The sequence below is a fragment of the Myotis yumanensis genome, unplaced genomic scaffold, assembly GCF_028538775.1.
Source record: "Myotis yumanensis isolate MYYU_CA2020_CCGP unplaced genomic scaffold, mMyoYum1.0.hap1 SCAF_35, whole genome shotgun sequence".
Taxonomy (NCBI): Eukaryota; Metazoa; Chordata; class Mammalia; order Chiroptera; family Vespertilionidae; genus Myotis; species Myotis yumanensis.
The window spans coordinates 503,883-529,589 of record NW_027223786.1 but is presented as its reverse complement, the minus strand read 5'-3'; the positions used below and the strand labels follow the sequence as shown (position 1 = coordinate 529,589).

Here is a 25,707-nt window from a genome sequence, read left to right as displayed (position 1 = left end):
CATTTAATTGGCATATTGCCCTGATTAGCCAATGGGAAGGGTAGCAGAGTTACGGCTAATTACCATGTCTCTCTTTTATTAGATAGGATAGGATGTCCCTATTTCCCCCCCTTTGCCCCTTCTACCCAGCTCTTGTCCCCCACTTCTCTCTGGCCATCACTATATTGTTGTCTGTGACCAATGTTGTGCATATACTTTCTTTGGGGCTGGGCTGCCTCACTGCCCGGGGTCTTAAGAGCATTTTTTTTTTAACAAATGAACACAGTGAGGAATCACACACCCTTTTTTTTTTTAACATGAGGCACAAAAAAAGATTCTCTTCGTGTGCGCTGTTTTACAGCTACAGGCTGAGGGGAGAATGGCTTCCAGGGAGCAGCCTTGAGGCAGTCACAGCCCCCACCACCTGGGACAGAGGACAGGGAGGCTGCAAAATGGCCTCGTCCGAGCTCAGATGAATGCCTGCTCTGGGCGCTGCCCTGGACGTTCCCTGTGCCTATGGCCCGAAAGTGGGCTGAGCCCTCAAGGGAACTGTTTGCCCCAAGCCTTCCATCTTTTCAGGGCTAAAGTCTCACTCTTCCTATCGACCAAGTGTAGCAGCCACTTAAAATCTAAGGGGTGACCCCAGAACCAAACCTCGTCTGTGCCATGAACGTGAGGCCTGGCTGCCCAGGGGTTGGGCATGACTTTAACAGCCAAGATGAGGGGAAGGGAATAAACTACGTGCAACTACAACATCTGAAGTAATATTTACATTTGAAAACCTGGGCCGGGAAGCTTGGAACGGTGTCGTGGCTGGGCGACCTGCCCTTTTCCTTCACTTGCCAGAAGCCGCACCTCCTGTACCTTGCACTCCTCTCCTGCCTCTCGCATTCTGAGGCGAACACCTGGCCTCAGCAACATTCTCTCCAGACGTAGCGCCACCCTGCTCTGAGCCACGCCCCCTCTCCATATGCAAACATGGTGGACCTTGTGCTTAGCCACGCCCCCTGCCTTTCAGTACAGAAAATGGCACCTCCCACCTTGGGCTTAAGCTTCCAGGTGAAGAGCTGCCTCCTGCTCCCCACGCGGTTCCAGATCGGGTCCCCAGCGGCAACACAGCCCGGCTTCTGGGTCTTCTCTGATCACCAATCTCCAGTGATCAGTAATCGGAGAAGCCAAGCGGGGCAGGGAAGAGGCGGCTGCTGGCGTCCGCCTCTTCCCTGCCCTGCCTGGCTTCTCTGATCACTGGCCGGGGGGCAGGCAAAGGCGGCCCGGTTCTCCAATCATGGTCCTGGGGGCCGCCTGGGTTTCCAATCACTGTCAGCAGCAGGCGGCTTCTTCCGTCCTTCCCCTTTCGCCTCCCAGCATTGCACCTACGTATGCAAATTAACCGTCATCTTTGTTGACAATTAATTTGCATATCGCCCTGATTAGCCAATGGGAATCGTAGCGAAGGTTTGGTCAATTACCATGTTTGTCTATTATTAGTGTAGACTAGAAGCCTGGTGCACAAAATTTGTGCAAGGATAGGCCTTCCTTCCCCTGGCTGCCGGCACCGGCTTCCCTCTGGCACCCTTGACTCAGGCTTCTCTTGCATCCCGGCTTTGTCCAGAAGGTCGTCAGGAAGGACATCCGGTCTAATTAGCATAGTATGTTTTTATTATTATAGATACTAGAGGCCCAGTGCAAGAAATTTGTGTATGGTTGGGGGTCCCCTCAGCCCAGCCTGCACCCTCTCCATTCCAGGAATGTCTGACTTCTGGTTTAGGCCTGATCCCTGGGCCTAAACTGGCAGTTGGACATCCCTCTCACAATTCGGGACCGCTGGCTCCTAACTGCTCACCTGCCTGATTGCCTCTAACTGCCCCCTTTGCCGGCCTGGTCTCCCCCAACTCCCCCCCCCCCCCACCAGCCTGTTCACCCCTAACTGCCCTCCTGGCCAGCCTGATCATCTCTTCCTGCCTCCCTCTGCTGGCCTGGTCACCCCTAACTAATCCCCCCTCCCCCCGCCAGCCTGGTCACCCCAACTGCCTCCTCCCCCGCCAGCCTGGTCACCCCATGCAGCCCTCTGTTCAGTCATTTGGTCATCCCTCACTAACCCCCCCCTGCCGGCCTGGTTGCCCACGCAGCCTTCTATTCATTCATTTGGTTGTCCCTCAGTAACCCCCTTGCCGGTCTTGTCGCCCCACACAGCCTTTTCGGTCGTCAGCCCGGTTGTTTTGGTAGTGAAAGCTTTTTATATATTAGGATATATAATTTTTGCTCCAATTTTTGCTCCAATTGAATGTATTAGGTTGAATAAAATGAAATTACTGACATTCAATCCTTTTTGACCTACAAAAGTATGGTAATTTCATGTGGTTGAATGTGATATGTATAAAAGGCATCTTAATTTTATTTGGTATAACCTGGTATGTATGAAAGGCATTGTAAAAGTATTTTGTAGTTCAAAGTGGGTTCATACAAAAGTAAAACTATTTAATTAATTTGTTTATTTGTATTTATCTCTTTATTTTTCTAAGGTACTAGGGTTACTGGATTTTCTTTTTAGCTTTTGTGTGGTTCTTTTTATCTATAGATCTATAAGTCTTAAAAACCGGGGCCCTGGTTTTTTTTTAAAATATATTTTATTGATTTTTTACAGAGAGAAAGGGAGAGAGATAGAGAGCTAGAAACATCGATGAGAGAGAAACATCGATCAGCTGCCTCCTGCACATCTCCCACTGGGGATGTGCCTGCAACCCAGGTACATGCCCTTGACCGGAATTGAACCTGGGACCCTTCAGTCCGCAGGCCGATGCTCTATCCACTGAGCCAAACCGGATTCGGCAAGGAGGGGGGGGGGGCTGGTTTTTAAAAACATATTTGTACAAGTTAAATGATGTCCTCATTAATTTGGAGGCCACTCCAAATGCGAGATAATTATTAAGAGTTGCTAGGCTGAAAGTAACCTTTGATTTAGCAAATAATTTCTTTAGAAATAGTGAAAATTAATAGTATAAACAAGTGTATAGAAGAAGTATTTGAGAGAATTAAGCATTTTTAAGTTCTTTAGAGGTATATGAAACTTATAAAAAGAAGTGATACAGTAGTAAGAATTATTCACTTTGCCTTAACCAGTTTGGCTCAGTGGATAGAGCGTCAGCCTTCGGACTCAAGGGTCCCAGGTTCGATTCCAGTCAAGGGCATGTACCTTGGTTGTGGGCACATCTCCAGTAGGGAGTGTGCAGGAAGCAGCTGATCAATGTTTCTCATTGATGTTTCTAATTCTCTATCCCTCTCCCTTCCTCTCTGTAAAAAATCAATAAAATATATATTTTTAAAAAGTCAAAAAAATTATTCACTTTTAGTTTTATTTTTGAAATTAAGTATGTTGAGGTAACAATAAATTTGTTATTAATAGCATTATATAAATTTCAGGCATACAAGTTATGACATCTGTATACTCTTTTGTGTGTTCACCACCCAACTCAAATCTTCTGTCACTATATTTTACTCCTTTTACCCTCTTTGTTCTCCCTTCTTACCACTTCCCCTCTGATAATCACCATTCTGTTGTCTGTTTCTAAGAGTTTGGGGTTTGTTTGTTTGTTTTTTCTTATATCCCACATATGAGTGAAATCATACCGTTCTTGTTCTTCTTTGTCTTATTTTCACTTAGCATAAATATTCTGAAGATCCATTCACGTTCTTGCAAACGGGAGTATTTCATCTTTTCTTATGATTGAGTAGTATTCCATTGTATATATGTACCCCATCTTCTTTATCCAATCATCTGTCAAAGGATACTTAGGTTGTTTCCATATCTTGGGTCTTGTGCAGTGAACATAGGGATACACATATCTTTACAGATAAATGTTTTCCAACTTTTTAGGTAGATACTCAGAAGAGGGATTGCTGGGTCATGTGGTAGCTCTGTTCTTAATATTTTGAGGAACCAGTCCACACTGTTTTCCATAGTGATTGCAGCAATTTACATTTCTACCAGTAATGCCAGAGGGTTCCTGTTTCTCCACATTCTCGCCAGCACTTATTTGATTTACTGATATCCATTCTGACAGAGGTGAGATGATATTTCATTGTGGTTTTAATTGTCATTTCCCGGACGATTAGTCATGCCGAGCATCTTTTTATATCTCTATTGTCCATCTATATGTCCTCTTTAGAGAAATGTCTGTTCAGCCTCAGCTTATTTCTTAATTGGATTGTTTGGTGTTTTTTTTTTGTTGTTGTTGTTGATTTGTATGAGTTCTTTATGTATTTTTGGTATCAGCCCTAATCAGAGGTATCATTTGCAAATATCTTCCCCCATTCAGTTGGTTGCCTTTTTGTTTTGTTGATGGTTTCTTTTGCTATGTGGAAGCTTTTTAGTTTGATGTACTAGTAGACATATTCATTTATTTTTGCTTTCATTTCCCATGCCTTTAGGGTCAAGTTCACAAAAGCCCTTCTGAGACCAAAGTCCACAAGTTTAGTGCCTAGGTTTTCTTCTATGTATTTTATTGGTTCAGGTCTTATATTCAAGTCCTTGGTCCATTTTGAGCTAACTTTTGTTTATAGTGTCAAATAGCAGTTTAGTTTCATTCTTTTGGATGTGGCTTTCCAGTTTTCCCAGCACCATTTATTGAAGAGACTTTCTTTTCTCTGCTGTGTGCTTTTGTCTTGTTTGTCAACTATTAGTTGCCCATAGACTAGTATGTGTGAGCTTATTTCTGGGCTCTAAACTCTGTTCCTTTGGTCTGTATGTCTCTTTTTCTGATTGTTTTAGCTTTGTAGTATAATTTTAAGACAGGCAGTGTGATACATCAGGCTTTGTCCTTTTTTCTCTAGGTAGCTTTGTCTATTTTAGGGTATTTTGTGGTTCCATATAGATCTGAGGATTTTTTTGTTCTTATTTTGTGAAAAATAACATTGGGGTTTTGATGGGGATTGTGTTAAATCTGTATATTACTTTAGGTAATGGTCACTTTTAACAGTGTTTATTCTTCCAATCCATGAACATGGGATATTTTTCCATTTCTTTGTGTCTTCTTCAGTGTCTTTCAACAATGTCTTATAGTTTTCAGTGTACAGGTCTTTCACCTCCTTTGTTAAATTTCTCCCTAGGTATTTTATCCTTCTTGTTGCAGTTGTAAATGGGATTGTTTTGTTTATTTTTCCGGTATTTTGTTGTTAGCATATAGCAGTGGTCCTCAAACTATGGCCCGCGGGCCACATGCAAATACAAATATTGTATTTGTTCCCGTTTTGTTTCTTTACTTCAAAATAAGATATGTGTAGTGTGCATAGGAATTTGTTCATAGTTTTTTTAAAACTATAGTCCAGCCCTCCAACGGCCTGAGGGACAGTGAACTGGCCCCCTGTTTAAAAAGTTTGAGGACCCCTGGCATATAGGAATATAGTGGATTTTTATGTATTGGTTTTTGTATCTTGCTACTTCATTGTATTTGTCATTGTTTCTAATAGTCTTTTGGTGGAATCTTTAGGGCTTTCTATATACAGAATCATGTTGTCTGCAAATAGTGACAGTTCTGTTTCGATACCTTTTATTTATTTTTCTCCCTTAATTGCTCTGGCTCGCACTTCCAGTACTATGTTGGATAACAGTGGCAAGAGTGAGCATCATTGTTTTGTTCCTGATCTTAGAGAAAAAACGTCCAGTTTTTCACTGTTGAATATGATATTAGCTGAGAGTTTGTCATATATGGCCTTTATTATGTTGAGATACTTTCCTTCTATATCCATATAATTGAGTATATTAATCATAAGTGGATGTTGTATCTTGTCAAATGCTTTCTCTGCATCTATTGATATGATTATATGATTTTTATCTTTTATTTTGTAAATGTGGTTTATCACATTGATTGATTTGCAAACATTGAACCATCCTTGCATCCAGGGAATGAACCCTACTTAATCTTTCCAATTTGTTTTTACTAGAGGCCTGGTGCACGGATTTGTGCCCTGGTGGGGTCCCTCGGCCTGGCCTGCGGACATCCCCCGAGGAGTCCCAGATTGTGAGAGAGCATAGGCCAGGCCAAGGGACCTCACTGGTGCACAATCGGGGCTGGGAGGGACCACAGGAAGGCTCCAGGGTGTGTTCAGCCCACCTCACCCAGTCCCAGTCGGCCAGACCCAGCAGCAAGCTAACCTACTAGCTGGAGTGTCTGTCCCATGATGGTCAGTGTGCATCATAGTGACTGGTTGAATAGTCGAATGAATGGTCGACACTTAGCATATTAGGCTTTTATTATATAGAAATTATTTCTGAGAGAGGAAAGGAGAGGAAGTGGGGGATAGAAACATCGATGAGAAATATTGATCTGTTGCCTCCTGCACGCCCCCTGGGGATCTGTTAGGGCTGACCAGCACACCCTGAGTGACAGATGAATGATTACTCTTACACAATGTTTGCTGTGAAAGAGAGGACTAAGGGACTGCCTGGCTAAAGGAACCAGACAGCCTGGATCACCTGTCTCATTAGGCTTTTATTGTAGCAGCAGTTTGAGATAAAGTTTATCTTTTAGATACAATCAGTAGGGTAAGTAATCTTGGGAGGACACATGTGTTTGCAGTGTCCTTTAAGCAAGGACACCCAAAGATTAAGCATAAGGATTCCAGTAAACATCCAGGGGTCTGCACGTGCACAGACTTTTTGTTTGGAAAGGTCAAGGAATAATTAGGGGTGTGGCCTTTGGCACTCCCCTAAGTCGTAATTCCAATAAACAGGGCAGTCTGCCTTCAGCACACTTTTTTTCCCCTCTCAGAATGTCCTCCTTACAAACTTTCCAACCAAGTCTCCTGTGCTCCCCAACAGGGATTGAGCCCACAACCCTGACCAAGAATTGATCTGAGACCTTCTGGTGCATGGGTCATTGCTCAACCACTGAGCTACACTGACTGGGCAACCTCACTTAATCTTGATGTATTATCCTTTTAATGTATTAAATTATATTTGCTATGTAGCAAATTATATTTGCTAATATTTTGTTTAGAAATTTTGTATCTATGTTCATCTGAGATATTAGCCTGTAATCTTCTTTTTGTGTGTTGATATCAGGGGAATGTTGGTCTCATAAAATAAATTAGGAAGTAGTCCCTCCTCTTCAATTTTTTGGAAGAGGTTGAGAAGGATTAGTATTAAGTCTTCTTTGAGTGTTACTGTTTCATTTTCCTTACTAGTGATCACTCTCTTTAGGTTTTCCAATTCATGGTTCAGTCTATGTTGGTTGTATATTTCTAAGAACATTACCATTTTTTTTTTAGTTTTATAGAATTTGGTGGTGTATAGCCTTTCATAGTGTTTTTGTATAATGATTTATATTTCTGTGATGGCCACTGTAACTTCTCTTTCATTTCTGATTTTGAGTCTGTTTACATTTTTTTGGTTAGTGTATCTAACTAGAGGTTTGTCAATTTTGTTTATCTTTTCAAAATACCAGCGATTTCATTGATGTTTTTTTCTATCCTTTTTTTGTTCTCTATTTCATTTATTTCTGCTTGGATTATTATTATTTTTGTTCCTCTACTGACTTTGAGCTTTATTTGTTCTTCTTTTTCTAGATGTTTTTTCTACTTGCTAAGATGAATTTAATTTTTAAAATTTCTTTTATTTTGAGACTTGAGGTCCGGTGCACAAATATTTGTGCACTTGGGGGAGGGGGGGAGAGGGTGTCCCTCAGCCTGGCCTGTGCCCTCTCACAGTCTGGGACCCCTCAGGAGATAATGACCTGCTGGCTTAGGCCTGCTCCCGGGTGGCAGAGGGCAGGCCCAATCCCTAGGTGCAGCCCCTGGTCAGGCTCAGAGCAGGGCCAATTGGGGAGTTGGGGTGCCACCCCCTGTCATGTACAGAGCAGGGCAGGTCGGGAGGTTGTGATGCCACCCCTAGTCATGCTCAGGGTAGGGCCAATTGGGTCGTTGGGGCACCACCCCCGTCACACTCAAGGCAGGGTCGATAGGGAAGTTGTGGCGCCACCCCCTGTCATGCACAGAGCAGGGCCGATCGGGGTGTTGGGGCACCACCCCCTGTCACACACAGAGCAGGGCCGATCAGGGGGTTGGGGCGCCACCACTGTCACAGTCAGGGCAGGGCCAATGGGGAGGTTATGGCTCTACCCCGTCACAAACAGAGCAGGGCCTGTGGGGGGGGGGGGAGTTGGGGCGCCGCACCCTGTCACACACAGAGCAGGGCCGATCAGGGTTTGGGGTGTCGCCACTGTCACACTCAGGGCAGGGCCGATGGGGAGGTTATGGCTCTACCCTGTCACACACAGAGCAGGGCCCGTGGGGCGGGGGGTGGGGGTTGGAGCGCTGCCCTCTATCACCCACAGAACAGGGCCGATCAGGGGGTTGGGGCCCTGCACCCTGTCACACACAGAGCTGCAGGGCGATCAGAGGGTTTGGGTGCTGCCCCCTGTCATGCTGATCCCGGTGCCCGGAGGCCTCGCGTCTCTGCTGATCCTGGTGCCGGTAGATCCTGGTGACCCTTTTACTATATAGAATAGAGGCCTGGTACATGGGTGGGGGCTGGCTGGTTTGCCCTGAAGGATGTCCTGGATCAGGGTGGGAGTCCCCACTGGGGTGCCTGGCCAGCCTGGGTGAGGGGCTGAGGCCCGTTTTCAGGCTGGCGGGTGACTGAAGCTCCCAGTTGCCCCTTTCTTTCTTTTTTTTTTATTCTGGGCCAGCTTTAGCTCTGAGGCCTCGGCTGCTGAAAGGAGCTTTCTGGCCTTTGTTTACCTTTGTATTTGATACAATGTTGCGGTCCAGCTGGCTGAAGCCCGGCTGAGTAAAGCAGGTTTCTGGGGTTTTGTTTAGTTTCTATATTTGCAACATAGTTGCTTAGAGTTGCAGCTGAGAGGCCGGCAAGTCAGGCAGGGAACGTTGGAGTTCTCCATAACTGAAGAAAGCAACCCTCCCTGTTCACATCAGCTGCTTGGCTGCCGGCCGCCATCTTGGCTGGCAGTTAATTTGCATGTCTCCCTGATTAGCCAATCGGAAGGGTAGTGGAGTGACACCAATTTGCATGTTTCTCTTTTATTAGTGTAGATAGGCCTTTAATAAGCTAAACTTCTCTCTTAATATCACGTTTGCTGCATCCAAAAATTTTTGGTATGTTGAATTTTCATTTTAATTTGTCTCTATGCATCTTCTGATCTCTTCTTTTTTTTCTTTGACCCAATAGTTATTCAATAGCTTGTTGCTTTTTTAAAAATTTAATTAAAAAAAAAATTTACATCCCCCTCTCACCACCTTCCCCAACCCTATTTGGCAACCATCAGCTTGTTCTCTATATTTATAGGTCTGTTTGTATTGTTTTGTTCATTCTTTTGGTGTGGTTTGTTTTTAGATTTCACACAGAACTGAAATACAGTATTTGTCTTTCTCTTATTTCACTTAGCATAGTACCTTCTAGGTCCCTCAATGTTGTTGCAAATGGCAAGATTTTATTATTTTTTATTGCTGACTAATATATCATTGTATATGTTCACTACATTTTTTTGCTCATTTATCTATTGATGGGCATCTAGGTTGCTTCTATATTGGCTGTTATTAATAATGCTGCAGTGAACATTGAGGTGCATATTTCTTTCAAATTAGTGATATTGTTTTCTTTGGATAAATACCTCCCCCCCAAAAAACAATTTATAGGTCCTATGGCAATTCTATTTTTCATCTCTTGAGGAATTGCCATACCATTTTCCATAGTGTTTACAGTAATTTATAATCCTACCAGCAGTGCATCTTCACATCATCACTAGTACTTATTTGCTGATTTGTTGATGATAGCCATTCTAACAGGTGTGAGGTGATATCTCATTGTGGTTTTAATTTGCATTTTCCTGATTAGTGATTTTGAACATCTTTCCATATATCTGTTGGCCATGTGTATGTCTTCTAAAGAAATGTCTATTCAGGTCCTCTGCCCATTTTTAAATTGGATTAGTTTTTTTGTTTTGTTTTGGTGCTATGTTGTATGAGTTCCTTAAGTACAGTATTTTGGATATTAATTCCCTATAGGATGTATCATTTGCGAATATCTTCTTCCATTCAGTAGGTTGCCTTTTTGTTTTGTGGATTGTCTCCTTTGCCTTGCAAACATTTTTAGTTTGATGTAGTCACATTTGTTTATTGTTTCTTTTGTTTTCCTTGCCTGAGGAAACATATCCAAAAAGAAATTGCTAAAGAAATGTCAAAGAGTTTACTGCCTATGTTTTCTTCTAGAGTTTCATTGTTTCAGGTCTGATATCTAAGTCTTTAATCCATTTTGAGTTATTTTTGTATGTGGTATAAAAAAGTGGTTTAGTTCTCTCTCTCTTTTTTTTAATGTGTTCATTTTTCCTGATACCTCTTAGTGAAGAGAATGTCTTTACCCCATTGTATATCCTTGCCTCTTTTATTGTAGATTAAATGATCATATAAGCAAGGATTTATTACTCGTTGCTCTATTATATTCCATTGATGTATACATCTGTTTTTATGCCAGTACCATACTGTTTTAAGTATTGTAGCGTAATAATAATAGTTTGATATCAGGTAGTGTGATACCTCTCACTTTGTTCTTTCTCAAAATTTCTTTGGCTGTTTTCAGTCTTTTGTGGTTCCATATAAATTTTAGGATTCATTTTAATTCTGAAAGAATGCCATTAATATTTTAATATTGGTTACATTGAACCTGTATCTTCCTTTAATAAGGACATTTTAACAATATTAATCCTTCCATTACATGAGCAAGGTGTATTCTTCCATTTATTTGCCCTTCAATTTTTTTTCCCCTCCATTGTCTTATAGTTTTCATAATACAGGTTTTGGTTAAATTTATTTCTAGGTATTTTATGCTTTTGATGCAATTGTAAATGGAATTGTTTTCTTAATTTCTCCTCTTGATCATTGGTTATTGGTGTAGAGAAACCCAACTGATTTCTGTGTATTAATTCTATTCTGTGACTTTATTGAATTCATTTATTAATTCTAATTGTTTTTTTTTCTTTCAGTCCTTATGGTTATGTCATCTGGAAATAATGAGAGCTTTACTTCCTTTTCTATTTAGTTGTCTTTTATTTATTTTTTCTTGTCTGTTTGCTATAGATGGGAGTTCCAATACTATGTTGAATAGAACTAGTGATAGTGAGCATCCTTGTCCTATTCCTGATCTTAGAGGAAAAGCTTTAAGCTTTTCACCAATGAGTATTATATTACCTATAGGTTTGATCATATATAGCCTATGTTTCTTGTATACTCACTTTGTTGAGAGCTTTTTGTTGAATTTTGTCAAATGCTTTTGCTGCATCTATTGAGATGATCATATGGTTTTAACCCTTTATTTTGTCAATGTGATATATTATGATGATCGATTTATGGGTGTTGAGTCAGCCTTGTGTTCCTAGGATAAATCTCACTTGATCATGATGTATACTTTTTAAAAATGTATCGTTGAATCTGGTTTGCTGATATTTTGTTGAGAATTTTGCATCTGTGTTCATCACAGGTATTGGCCTGTAATTTTATTTTTTTGTAATGTCTGTCTGAGTTTGTTATCAGGATAATGCTGGCTTTATAGAATGAGTTTGGAAGCATTCCTTCCTCTTCAATTTTTTGAAATAGTTTAAGAAGAGTAGGTGTTGATTCTTCTTTGAAAATTCACCTATAAAGCCATCTGGTCCTGGACTTTTATTTGTTCGAAATTTTAAAAAATTATTGCTTTAGTTTCATTGCTAGTAATCAGTTTGTTTAGATTTTGCATTTTTCCTGATTCAGGCTTGGAAGGTTATATACTTCTGGAAGATTCATCCATCTCTTCTATTTTGTTGAATTTGTTGGAAAACAATTGTTTGTATTATTCTTTTATGAGTTTTTATATGTCAGTGGTATCACTTGTAAATTCTCTTTCATTTATGATTTTATTTATTTGGGCTCACTTTTCTTGATGAGTTTGGCTAAAGGTTTGCAATTTTGTTTATCTTTTCAAAGAGTCAGTGTTTTAGTTTATTGATCTTTTCAATTTTTAAAATATCTATTTTGTCTTTTCTTCTCTGATCTTCACTGTTTCCTTGCTTCTGTTTACTTTGGGTGGTTTTTCCCCCAATTCCTGTGGGTGTGGACTTAAATTGTTTATTTGGGATTTTCCTTTTTTTTTTTTTTGAGGTAGGCCTGCATAGCTATAAACTTTATTCTATAACTGCTTTTACTGTATCCCATAAATTTTGAAAAGTTGTTTTTTCATTTTCATTTGTTTTTATGATAGTTTTTGATGTTCTGTTTGACTTTCTTTTTGATACATTCCAATTTTCTTGCTGGAGTTGACTTCTAAGTTTCATGTTATTGTGATCAGAAAAGATGCTTAATATGATTTCAGTCTTATTGAATTTATTATGGCTTATATTGTGGTGTAATATGTGATCTATTCTAGAGATTGTTCAATGTACACTTAAAAAATGTATTCTTCAGTTTTTGTTTGAAATATTCTAAAAATGATATTAAATCAATCTGGATTAAAGTGACATTTAAGGCCATTATTTCCATATTGATTTTCTGTCTGGATGATCTCTTCATTGATGTGAGTGGGATATTAAAATCCTGTACTATTGTAATACTGTGGGTCTCTCCCTTTATGCCATTAGCAATTACTTTATACATTTAGGTGTTCTTGTGTTGGATGTGATAGTTATGATATTTATGTTTGCTGCATTCTTTTCTTGGATCGAACCCTTTATAATTATGTAATGTCCTTCTTTGTATTCTTAAAATATTTTTGTTTAAAAGTATATTTTGTCTGAAATCGCTACCCTATCTTTCTTTTCATGGAATATCTTTTTCCATCCCTTCACTTTCAGTCCGCATCTTTCGATTTGTAGTGAGTCTCTTGTAAGCAGCATATAGATGGGTCTTGTTTTTTAATCCATTCAGCCACCTTATTTTTTTTATTGGAGCATTTAATCTATTTACATTTAAAATAATTGTTAATAAGTATGTACTTATTGCCATTTGTTAATTGTTTTCATTGTTTTCATAGTTCTCTGTTTCTTCTCTTGAGCTCTTCCTTGTGGTTTGCTGGTTTTCAGTAGTTGGGTTTTTTTTCTCTTTTTTCTTTGTATATCTTTTGTAGGTTTTTGGTTTGTGGTTTACATGAGGTCTATGTATATCTATAACAGTCTGTTTTAAGTTGATAAGCATTTAAGGGTGAATATATTCTAGAAGGACTACATTTTACTACCCCATCCATGCTGTATGCTATTGGTGTTATGTTTTGTGTTTTGTATATCCTGGCTACTTATTGTTTGAGTTGTGTTTGATACTTCTTTCTTTTGATCTTAGTATGTTTTCAATGTGTGATTCACTGTATTTATTTAATATTTGGCTTTACCTGTGAGATTTTTCCCTTTAATATATATATATTCCTATTTCTGAATATGGCCTGTCTTTTTCTGCTTAAAGAAGTCCCTTTAACATTTTTTGTAAAGCTGGTTTAATGGTGATGAACTTCTTTAGTTTTTGCTTTTCTCTGGAAAACTATCTCTTCTTCAATTCTGAATGATAACCTTGCTGGGTAAATTATTGTGTAGTTTTCTTTCTTTCAGAACTTTAAAGATGTCCTGCCACTTCCTCTAGCTGGTAAAGTTGTTGCTGAGCAATCAGCTGATAACCTTATGGAGTTTCCTTTGTGTGTAATTCAGTTTTCCTCTTGTTTCCTTAAAGATTGTGTCTATATTTTAAACTTTTGCCATTTCAGTTACAATATGTCTTGGTGTAAGTCTCTTGGGTTCATCTTTGTTTGGAACTTTTGTGCTTCATGGACCTGGGTGTCTTTTCCTTTCCCAGCTTTAAATATAGTTTCTGTTCCTTTCTCTCTTCTCCTCTGGGATCCCTATAATGCTAATGTTTGGGTTCTTGATGTTATCCCAGAGGTCCTTAAATTATCCTCATTTTTTAAAATTCTGTTTCTGTTTTCTGTCCTGATAGGTTGATTCCCATTGTTTGTCTTCAGGATGAGTTCTTCTGTATTAGCTAATTCCCTCTAATGTGTTTTTCATTTCAGTTACTGTATTCTTCAGACCTGGTTGGTTCTTTATTATCCTTTCTACCTCTTTGTTGAAGTTCTCCCTAAGTTTTTCTATGTCACTCTCAAGTTTGGTGAGCACCTTTATGACCATTTCTTTGAATTCTTTATTAGGCAAATTGCTTATATCCATTTCCTTAGGTTTTTCTTTTTTTCTGCACATTTTTCTTGTTCTTTCATTTGAGAGAGAATTCTTGCATCTTTTCATTTAGTTAAAGTGTCTGTGTTTGTTCTATGAATTAGATGAAATAGCCCTCTCTCCCATTCTTTGTAAAGTGGCCTTATGTACTAGGGTCCTTGGTGTAGGCTGTGTCTGTCGGGTGATTTTGGTCAGCCAGAGGAGCCGAGCAGGTGTAAGGTGTCGTGGACACTGGCCCACTGAGCTGAAATGGCTCCAGGTAGGGAGGCCAGGTGCATGTAGTAATGAACTGTTGATCCTGTTTGCTCCCGTTGTTTGGGACTGAAATGGGTTTGGGTGATGTGTCAGGTACACTCTGCAGTTACCTTGCTGGTAGGCCAGAGTACCTGGATAGAGCCCCTGCCGCCCACTCTGTGGAGGCAGAAGGGGGGGGGTAAGCAATGGTGCTCTTTGGCACCTCCAACAAGGGATAATCCCCGCAGTCTCCAGAGAGCTCCAGTGGCTCCCCAGACTTCTCTATAGAGTCTCTCTCATTTGTTGTACAGAAAGTGGTCTTATGTAGAAGTGACCTCTGGCTTTAGTGCCAACTTGGAGCCCAGCAGGGAGGCCAGGCATCTGCACCACTGAGTTGTTCCTGCTTGCTCCCTTTCCTGGAGGCAAAAGGATTGGGCAGCAGATTTGGGAAAGCTGCTGTGATTTGCAGGCAAGCCACAGCCCCTGAACAGATATCCTGCCTGCCCTAAGGTGTTCACAGGTGCCTCCAGGCTATGGAGTTCCTGCAGCTCCCAGAGGGCTTGTGGCTTTCCCAGCCTTCTCCATTCAGTTGTTGTTTGTTGTTGAGAAACTCTTTATGAAGCCCTTAGCTATCTTGCAGGAGTAATTACTCTGTATATATGTGTATATTTGTGTTTGCTCATGGGAGGGGTTGAGTTCAGACCTCCTATGCTGCCAGCATCTTGGACTTTTTCTTTCTAGTTTTTAAATGTGTAATGCTAGGTGGTTTATTTGAAATTTTGTTTGTTTCTTGAGCTAGACCTGTAATGCTCTAAACTTCCCCCTTTGTACTGCTTTTGCTGCATCCCACAAATTTTGGTATATTGTATTTTTATTTTCATTTGTCTTTATGTATCTTTTGATCTCTTCTTTTATATCTTCTTTGACCCAGTAGCTGTTTAGTGGCATGTTGTTTAATCTCCGCATATTTGTGATTTTCCCAGAAAATATGTTTGGTATGATATCAGTCTTCTTAAATTTATTGAGATTAGTTTTATTATCCAGTATATTATCGCCCCTAACCACTCTGCCTGTCAGCCTGCTCACCCCCAACTGCCCCCCCCCTTGCCAGCCTGATCGCCCCCAACTGCCCGCCCCCCCCCCCCCACCGCTGGACTGCTCGCACCAACTGCCCCCCACTGCCGGCCTGCTCGTTCCTTGAGAATGTTCTGTGTGCACTTGAAAAGAATGTGTGTTCTGGCATTTTGGGATGTAAAATTCTATAAATATTAAGTTGATTCACCTTGCTGTGTCATGTAAGGCCCATTTCTCCTTATTGACTTTCTGTCTGGATGATCTATTCATTGCTCTCAGTGGGGAATTCATGTCCCCTACTATAATATTATTTTTCTCAGTTTCTCCCTTAGGTCTATTAGTAATTGCTTTATATATCTTGATACTTCCAGGTTGGGTGCATACATATTAATAAGTGTTATGTCTTCTTAATGAATTGTCTCCTTTACCATTATAAAATGTCTATTTTTGTCTCTTGTTTCTTTTTTTTTTAAATCTTAACATCTGTTTTGTCTCATATAAGTACAGCTACACCCACTTCTCTCTGGATGCCATTTGTTTGAAGTATCATCTTCGCCCCTTCACTTTGAGCCTGTGTTTGTCTTTGTAATTGAGCAGCGTCTCCTGCAGGCAACATATAGTTGGGTCTTGTTGTATAATCCATACCTCTACTTTGAGCCTTTTGATTTGTGAGTTCAATCCATTTATAATTAGGGTTGTTAATGATATATGAAGATTTACCACAGTTATTGTATCCTTTGTTTTCTTGTTGTTCTATTTCCATTGTTTGTTTTCTCTTATAATTATTTTTGCTATTTTAATTTGACAGTTTTCTATGATTTTCTTCTTCATTTCTTCTTCTTTATTAATGTTGTATCTCAGCTCTGGATTTTTGTTTTGTGGTTACCATTAGGATTGTGCAAAATATGTCATACATACATACATATAACAGTCCTTTTTCTTCTGATTGCCTCTTCATTCACCTGTACTATTCAATCCTCTTCCTTCTCTTTTATCATTTTGTTGTTGCAAATTATCCCTCTTTATGTTGTGAACTTGTAATCTGCAATAGTTTCAATTATTTTAATGCCCTTCCCCCCTTTAACCTTTATGTTATAACTAGTGTCCCGGAGCATAAAATTCATGCCTGGGGGGTGGGTGGATGCGGTATCCCTCAGCTTGGCCTGTACCCTCTCCAATCTGGGACTCCTTGGGGGATGTCCGACTGCCAGTTTAGGCCCAATCCCACACCGGCAGTCGGACATCCCCCTCGCAATCTGGGACTGATGGCTCCTAACCGCTCACCTGCCTGCCTTCTTGATCGCCCCTAACCACTCTGCCTGTCAGCCTGCTCACCCCAACTGTCCCCCACTGCTGGCCTGCTCGTCCCCAACTGCACCCCTGCTGGCATGCTCGCCCCCAACTGGCCCCCCTTGCCAAGCTGCTTGCTCCCAACTGCCCGCCCCCCGTCAGCCAGATCTCCCCCAACTGCCCTCCCCTTCTTGCCTGATCACCCCTAACTGCCTCTGCCTTGGCCCCGCTGCCATGGCTTTGTCCAGAAAGGCATCTGGAAGGTCTCCCGGAAGGTCTCCCAGTCTAATTACCCTTAATTACTAATATTACCCTTTTATTAGTATAGATAGAGGCCTGGTGCACGTGTGGGGGCTGCCTGGTCTGCTCTGAAGTGGGTCCCGGATCAGGGTGGGGGTCTCTGCTGGGGAGCGTGACCAACTTGGGTGAGGGGCTGAGGGCCATTTGCAGGCTGGCCAAGCCCCCGGCTTTGTCCAGAAGGACGTTCAGAAGGTCTCTGGAAGGTCTCTCATTCTAATTAGCATATTACTCTTTTATTAGTATAGATTATTTAATAAACTACTCTGAAATAGATTTTCAGTTTCCTGCTTCTATCTATTAATCATCTTATTCATGTTTTTGTGTACTTTTGTGTTTTTGTTTCCAGTAGAAGACCTCCTTTCAACATTTCTTATGTGCAGTCTTACGGTGGTAAATTCTCTCAGCTTTTGTCTGTCTGGGAAAGCCTTTATTTCTTCTTAATGTCTAAAGGATAACTTTGCTGAATATCTTATCCTTTGCTGATGGGTTCCTCTCTTTCAATATTTTAAATATTTTCGTTCACTCTCTCCTCTCTTGTAGTGTTGCTACTGAAAACATTACAGAAAAGTCTGGTGATGATCATCTAATGGAGTTTCCTTTGTCGGTTAATCTTTATGTTTCCTGGCTGCCTTAAGAATTTTTTCTTTGTCATTGATTTTTGACAGTTTGAATAAAATGAGTCTTGGGGAAGCTCTTTTTGCATTGATATAAGTAGGTGTTCTGTTAGTTTTCTCTATTCTAACATCTAGTTCTTTGCATAGGCTTGGAAGTTCTTGTCAATTATTTCTTTAAGTGGGATCTCTGTTCCCTCCTCTCTCTCTTCTCCTTCTGGTATACCGTATCTATTATCCTTATATTGCTTTTAGTTTTTAAATTTTAACTCTCAGTTCTCTCTTTTCTTCACGGGTTATTTTTGTAGATTTCAGAGAGGAAGGGAGAGAGAGAAAGAAACATCAATGATGAGAAAGAATCATTGATTGGCTGCCTCCTGCACACCCTGCACTAGGAATGGAGCCTGCAGGCTGGTCATGTGCTCTGACCAGGAATTGAACCGTGACCTCCTGGTTCATAGGTTGATGCTCAATTGCTGAGCCATGCTGGCCGGGCAAATTCCCTAATTCTTTTTTCCATCTTGTCTGCTCTGTTTCCAACGCTCTCTAGTGCATTCTTTGTCTCATTTATTGAGTTCTTTGGCTACAGAATGTGTTTCTTTTTTTATAGTTTGAATCTCTTTGTAAAGTACTGCTTTTGCTCATTAATTGTATTCCTGAACTTTTGACTTGCCTTTCTGAGTTTTCTTGTATATTGTTGAGTTTCTTTGTAATTGCAGTCTTGAATTCTCTGTCATTTAAACCACAGTCTTCCATGCCTTTGAGTTTGGTTCCTGGAGATTTTTCATTTCCTTTCTGTGCTCCCAAGTTACCCTGTTGTTCATGGTATTTGATGGGTTGTTTCTCTGTGTGTGCATTTGAGGTAGAGATCTTATGGCTCTGCTCCACCCCTACAGTAATGGTTTCCCAGCCACCTCAATACCAGCTTTGCCTTAATGGGGAGGGCGGAAGGGAAATGCCTTTTCTAGGAAGGAAACTGCTTCTGTCCCTCTGACCCTCCAGGTTGTAGTGTGAGGGCTGCAGCCAGACTTCTCCCCCACTGTTGTGCTCCTTGCTCGCTGGAGCCAGGATGGGCACCAAACTGAATCTGTGGTCACGTCCCTGTCCTTCCCCTGTCCCCCCTTTCCTCCTGTCCTTCTCCCATCCCACCTTCCCTACTCATTTCAACATGCCCACCTTCAGATGTGCTAATGCATAAATATTTCAGGTGTGTTTGTGTGCTGAGCACGGGATCTTTGTTGAGTTATAATTGTCTTGAGATAAATTTAAGAGGAGAAACAATGGAGTCTTCTCACTCTTCCATGATGCTGATGTCATCTCTCCCCATTTACTTTTAAAAACCAATTGCTGCCGAAGCCAGTTTGGCTCAGTGGATAGAGCGTCGGCCTGCAGACTGAGAGGTCCCAGGTTCGATTCCGGTCGAGGGCATGTACCTGGGTTTCGGGCACATCCCCAGTAGGAGATGTGCAGGAGGCAGCTGATTGATGTTTCTCTCTCATCGATGTTTCTAGCTCTCTCTCTCCCTTCCTCTCTGTAAAAAATCAATAGAATAATAATAAAAAAAACAATTGCTATTAGGTAACATTTTTGAAGCCTAATTTTTAGTTGCTATGTATTCTTGAAGCATATTAAAATAGTGTTTCTTGAAACATACTCTACAATTTAAACTTTTTCCATGTTAATTTGGCTTTGTGAAGTATTTTTATAGGTACTTATTATTCTACTCAAATTATAATAGTGATACAATTTTAATAAAGAGGAAATAAGCAAAATACTTTTAACTAGAGGTATTTATTTCCTTCTCTATTTGATTTTCTTGAACTAGTAGATTCTGTGTGGTAAGCTGTTGCCTCTGCATTTCAGATACTATGCCGTCATGGTGACTATGTTTTTCACGGTCAGCTTGGTGAACAACTATGCCCTGAACTTCAACATCGCCATGCCCCTGCACATAATATTTAGATCTGTGAATACTGCTGCTCAGATCAGTGAGCAGAGGCTGACTGTTGTCTGAGAAGGCCGAAAGAGAGCAACGTGAAAGTGGATGGTTTACTTTTATCTATCTCAGGTCTTATGGGTGATTGATAAAAGGAAAGTTAACATTTTCCTGAGAAGCAGATTTTAACTTTTAATTTCCTTCATCTGGTTGATTTTATATTCAAACTTCCTATGAATGTTCTTTAACATTTCTCATCACTTTTTGTTTCTTTCTTACATAAAATTACATTTATTTCTAGTAAATGAAACAGACCCTTCTTTCATTTTGTTTCTCTCTGTGTGTGTGTGTGTGTGTGTGTGTGTTGTTAATCCTCACCTGAGGATATTTTTTCATTGATTTATAGAGAGAGTTGAACAGAGTGAGAGAGAGAAACATCGATGTGAGAGAGACACACGGGTTGTTTGCCTCCCTGTATGTGCCCTGACCATGGCCGGGGATTGAACCTGCAACCCAGGTATGTGCCCTTGACCAGGAATCAAACCCACAATCCTTCAGTGATCAGGCCCACACTCTAACCATTGAGAAACACATGCCACAGCCAGACCCTTTTCCTTCTTGATTTTTTTTTTTTAATCAGAGACTTGAGATAATTAAATAAAGAAAAATTCTTGGAGGCATGCTTCTTCCAAAGCAGTAGAGGTTTTTTCTTTGCCTCATGTATGGTGAGAGAACTGTGTTCAGTATATAGATAAGAACAGTTTTCCCTGGAAGGCAGAAAAGACTTCAAGGGAAGTATAGTTAGGGTTGCAGAAGAATACAAAATGGGTGAGGATTAGAATTATAACATTTTGGTGTGGTCTGAGTTTTTTGTGATATCAAATGTGTTATTTCTAAAGGCACTTCCCAGAGCTAATTATAATGACTAAGATGACCCTCACAGCATTGAGCACATAGTAGACTTTCTATGAGCACTTGATGAAGGACAGACACCTTTCCAGAGAAAAGAGAGATCTCCACATAACTTCTTTCCTCAAAATGCAGGGGGGAGGAGAAACGTAGTAAAAGCTCTTATAAATTAGATGGAAAAGTTGACAAAAATAAGCCTGTAATAAGCTTCAGCTATGAGTAGTTATTGAGAATTGATCATTGCTATCTTCATTGTCAGCTTTAAAAGGCGTAATTATTTTGCAAGATAGATTTTTATGGCTTATACTTTTTGCCATCATAAGAACACCTGGACCTTACTAATTATTCATCCTAATCTCTTCCTGCCCAGATGTTTTCCCCTCTTGGCAATGTTCATTTTTATCTTGAAGTATGTTGTCTTTCCCTAGTGCACTAAAACTTCCTCTTGTCTCCTTTTACAGGGTTCTCTAATTGCCAACATGATTCTAGGGATTATCATTTTGAAGAAAAGGTAAACAATATGCTTTTATAATTTATGTTTAGGAAGCACATTCTTGGCCCCACCTATAGGCTAGGCATGTGGATTACTTTTCTCCTGCTAGAGGGGGCGTGCTCCTGGCCTTCTTTGTTTGAGTTCTCTCTGTGACAATGATGTGCATTCCTGGAGCAGCTGACCAGGTAGGGGGTCCCACCTGTGCAGCAGTGTTCTCTCTGTAGAATTAGCTCTTAGCATCATTGAGTCCTTAGATCCATCCTAACCTATGAAGCCAATTGATTGAGAATTTCAGTTCCCTTGTGGTCACCAGTAGCCACATGTGACTATTCACATTTAACATTTAAATTACTTAAAATTAAATATTTAGTTTCCAATTCTCACTGGTCAGAGTTTAATTGCCCAGTAGCCACATGTGGCTGTTGGTGACCATATTGGAGAGCCCAGGATGGAGCATTTCCAGGCTCATAGTTGTGTGGGACAGTGCAGTCAGAGAAGGTGTTCATTAGTGCAACACAGTGAACGAAGGACTAATCGTGCACTTAGTGCAAAGAAAATTCCAAATAAAGCCCAAGTGGCCAAGAAGATAGAATGAAAAGTGTCGGAACTGTTCTATGTGACTGTCACCAATGGAATGTCATGTCTGGTCTTCCCTTCCCCCCGCCAATGAAACAATCTGTTGGTCCACAAACTTTTAGAAACTATGTTAAGCAACACCAAGGAAGGGTGTGTGTAGCAACCAGTGGGCACCCTGATCCTTGCACATGAAGACTTACATGGGCTCTGCTGGTGATTTATACTCTCAGGCACCATCTACTGAAAACATCCTGTGGAAATTGGTACCTGTGCCTTCCTAATGTGTTCTTGTTCTTATTTCTGCAGATACAGTATATTCAAATATGCTTCCATTGCCCTGGTTTCTGGGGGGATATTTATTTGCACTTCCATGTCAGCAAAGCAGGTGGTAAGAATCGGTTCACAAATCATTTATATTCACTGCTTGCCATGGGGCCCAGGCACCAGGTACTTACTAATAATACAAAGGGGGGAGAGAAAAAGGTAGCAAACATTTCCCTTGTGTCCAGGCCCATTGCTTGTGGTTCTGGTCTCTGTACCTAGTGTTTTTTCTTATTCCCTAGACTTCCCAGTCCAGCTTGAGTGAGAATGAAGGATTCCAGGCATTTACATGGTGGTTACGAGGCAAGTATGCTAGTTACAATAATGATAATTGCCTCTGCAGTTCTGTTTGCTGAGTTTTCTCCTAAGGGACATGTTTCTTGGCAAGAAGTGTTAGCTAAACAAATGATGCCACAGGAGAGAGGCACCTGGGATCATAAGTCTGAACCGCAGTGTTCAAGAAGTGACAGAAAGGAAACGTCGAGGTCATGGTGGTGTGTTCTGTGACATGGAGCCATGTTTCTCTGTTGCCACTGATCTAGGAAGAAAAGCACCTGCCTGCCTGCCCAGCACCCTGTGGGTGCTTGGCTGTCATCCGTCTCTTTATGACCTGTCTGCTGAGTACAGGCTTCTTCAGAAGGGCACGTTGTAGCAGTGGACTCTAAGTCTCCAAGGGACCCATTGCTAAATCTTAGATTTATTTTCTTCAGAAGTTAGCTGTTCCACATGGCAGTGTTCCCAGACCTGACTGGTCAGCAGAATCTCCTCGGAATTGTATCTCTTTGTGGAAGTAATGAGACAATTCCTGTAGTGCTTGGCCCTCCCGTTGTGAGAAAAAGAGGTGATGCTCCTGCCAAGTGCTTTCTGTGCTGGCAATAACAGGTTGAGACTGACTAGGCGAAAGAGAAATAGCAGGGAAGGAACTGGATTCTTGCTTCTTGGCTTTGAAACTTTACACCCCCCCCCCTTTAGATTGCTATTCCTTAACACAGAAAGATCTTCATGAGCTATTGGAAGAACACTATCTATTAGGAGAAATTTGCAAAGGACTTGAACATACCACTTACGGAGGAAAATATTAATGTCCTGTAATTTTTATGTTCAGCCTAGAACTAGTCTAATAAAGAAATGCAACTTGAATACAAAATGCAGTATCTTTTTATTTCTGATCTATTATATTTGCAAGATAATAAATGATTATTCTCTTTGCTGCTGAGGGTGCAATAGGACAACCATGTTCACATAAACTGTTTACAGTATAAATTGACATGCATTTCTGGAAAAAAGTATGGGTTAGGGTTAGGGTTAGGCTTAGGGTTTAGGGTTTAGGGTTTAGGGTTAGGGTTAGGGCTAGGGCTAGGGCTAGGGGCTTGGGGTTAGGGGTTAGGTCTAGGGCTAGGGCTAGAGCTAGGGGCTTGGGGTTAGGGGTTAGGGCTAGGGCTAGGGCTAGGACTAGGGTTAGGGCTAAGGTTAGGGTTAGGGTTAGGGTTTTGGGTTAGGGTGAGGGGTGAGGGGTGAGGGGTGAGGGGTGAGGGTGAGGGTTATGGGTAGGATTTATCATGGTCAGTATTTCCATAACTTGAATAAGAAATGTGTTCTCAATCATGAAGATGTGACAACAGGAGGATGACTGAGCAAAGGAAAATCTGGTGACATATTTAAGGGCATATGAAAGGATCAAGCTGCTATGGCTGTTACCACATGTACAAATGATCTTTCCCAGGAAGTTTCTGGGGTCCAGCCCCAGCAGGTCCAGGGGTTCCCATGGAGGTGTGGACAGAGTTGGCAAAGAATGAATGACACAGAGGCAGCATTCAATTGATCATCATGGTTGGGTTCTCTTTTTATTGTTCCACTAGAGGCCCGGTGCACAAAAATTTGTGCACTGGGGGGTGGGGGAGGGGGTCCTCCAGACCAGCCTGTGCCCTCTCGCAGTCTGGGACCCCTCGGGAGATAATGACCTGCTGGCTTAGGCCTGCTCCTGGGTGGCAGAGGGCAGGCCCAATCCCAAAGTGCAGCCCCTAGTCGGGCTCAGAGCAGGGCCAATTGGGGAGTTGGGGCGCCGCCCCATCATGCACAGAGCAGGGCGGATCGGGGGTTGTGATGCCACCCTCAGTCACACTCAGGGTAGGGCTGATTGGGGGGTTGGGGCACCGCCCCCTGTCACACTCAAGGCAGGGTCGATGGGGAGGTTGCGGTGCCACCCCCTGTCCCGCACAGAGCAGGGCCAATCAGGGGGTTGGGGCGCTGCCCTCTGTCACTCAGAGAGCAGGACCCATCAGGGGGGTTGGGGTGCTGCCCCCTGTCACACACAGAGCAGGGCCAATCGGGGTTGGGGCGCTGCCCCCTGTCACTCACCGAGCAGGGCCAATCAGGGGGTTGGGGCACCACCACTGTCACACTCGGGGCAGAGCCGATGGAGAGGTTATGGCTCTGCCCTGTCACACACAGAGCAGGGCCTGTGGGGGGCGGGGGTTTGGAGCGCCGCACCCTGTCACACACAGAGCAAGGCTGATCAGGGGGTTGGTGCCCTGCACCCTGTCAAACACAGAGCCACAGGGCAATCAGGGGATTGGGTAGCTCCCCCCTATCAGGCACAGAGCAGGGCTGATCAAGGGGTTGGGGTGCCTTTCCCTGTCATGAACAGAGCAGGGCGGATAGGGAGGTTGTGGCCCCGCCCCCTGTCACACACAGAGCAGGGCCGATCAGGGGATTTGGGCGCTGCCCCCTGTCACGCTGATCCCGGTGCCGGGAGCCTCGCTGCTCCACTGATCCCGGTGCCAGGAGGCATATTACCGTTTTACTATATAGAATAGAGGACTGGTGCATGGGTTGGGGCTGGCTGGTTTGCCCTGAATGGTGTCCTGAATCGGGATGGGGGTCCCCACTGGGGTGCCTGGCCAGTCTAGGTGAGGGGCTGAGGGCTGTTTTCCTGAAGCGAGTAACTGAAGCTCCCAACCGCTCCTTGTTTTCTGTTTGTTTGTTTTTTTAATTCTAGGCCAGCTTTAGCTCTGAGGCCTCGCTGCTGAAAACATCGATACAATGTTTCGGTCTGGCTGGATGAATCCAGGCTGAATGAAAGCCGGTTTCTGGGGTTTTGTTTAGCTTCTTATTTGCAACATACTACATAGTTGCTTAGAGTTGCAGCTGAGAGGCTGGCAAGTTAGGTGGGGAACGTTGGAGTCCTCAGTCACTGGAGCAAGCGAGCCTCCCTGCTAGTTTCAGTGCATGGCTGCCGGCCGTCATCTTGGCTGGCAGTTAATTTGCATATACTCACTGATTAGCCAATGAAAAAGGTAGCGGTCGTATGCTAATTACCATGTTTCTCTTTTATTAGTGTAGATTACATCATGGTATGTTTCAGGAAACCTTCTACTGTTCCTAGTTTCATGTCCATAATCCTGTCTCTAGTCTCTATCTAGTGCTCTTGATTTTGATCTTGTCTAGGTTAATCTCTTGTGTTCCATTATAAGGGATATTCCAAGGTCACTCTTCTACTGCTCTACTGATAAGCTACAAGGAAGTGACTGAAGGAGTTTATCCTACCCAGTCAAGTTCATGTCCTCCCAGCCTTGCTGCTTGCCTTCCCTGGGACTTCCCTGTGTCAGTGGATCTCCAGGGGTATAGGTTCTGGTGCTTTCCCTGGTGGGCAAAACCCTGGGGATGTGGGCCAAGCAAGTCCCACATTTATTGCCAATGGTCTTAGTCCAAGTTCTTCATAAGTAGTGCATGGTATTTCTGTAATAATAGGGGGGTTTACTGATTGATTTCCTTCCATAGTCCTGTTAACAC

The 25,707-nt window shown here is 42.1% G+C and overlaps 1 protein-coding gene across 1 annotated transcript in view; it reads left to right on the top strand.

Moving 5' to 3' along the window:
* The window catches only part of LOC139000855 (nucleotide sugar transporter SLC35B4-like), a 38,411-nt gene extending 16,140 nt beyond the window's left edge, over positions 1-22,271 (top strand). Inside the window, exons 3-6 of the mRNA XM_070402843.1 lie at positions 19,544-19,646; positions 20,987-21,036; positions 21,901-21,982; positions 22,158-22,271. Of these exons, the coding sequence (XP_070258944.1) occupies positions 19,544-19,646; positions 20,987-21,036; positions 21,901-21,982; positions 22,158-22,271 (349 nt within the window). The remainder of the gene's footprint in view (positions 1-19,543; positions 19,647-20,986; positions 21,037-21,900; positions 21,983-22,157) is intronic.
* Positions 22,272-25,707: the final 3,436 nt, after the last annotated feature.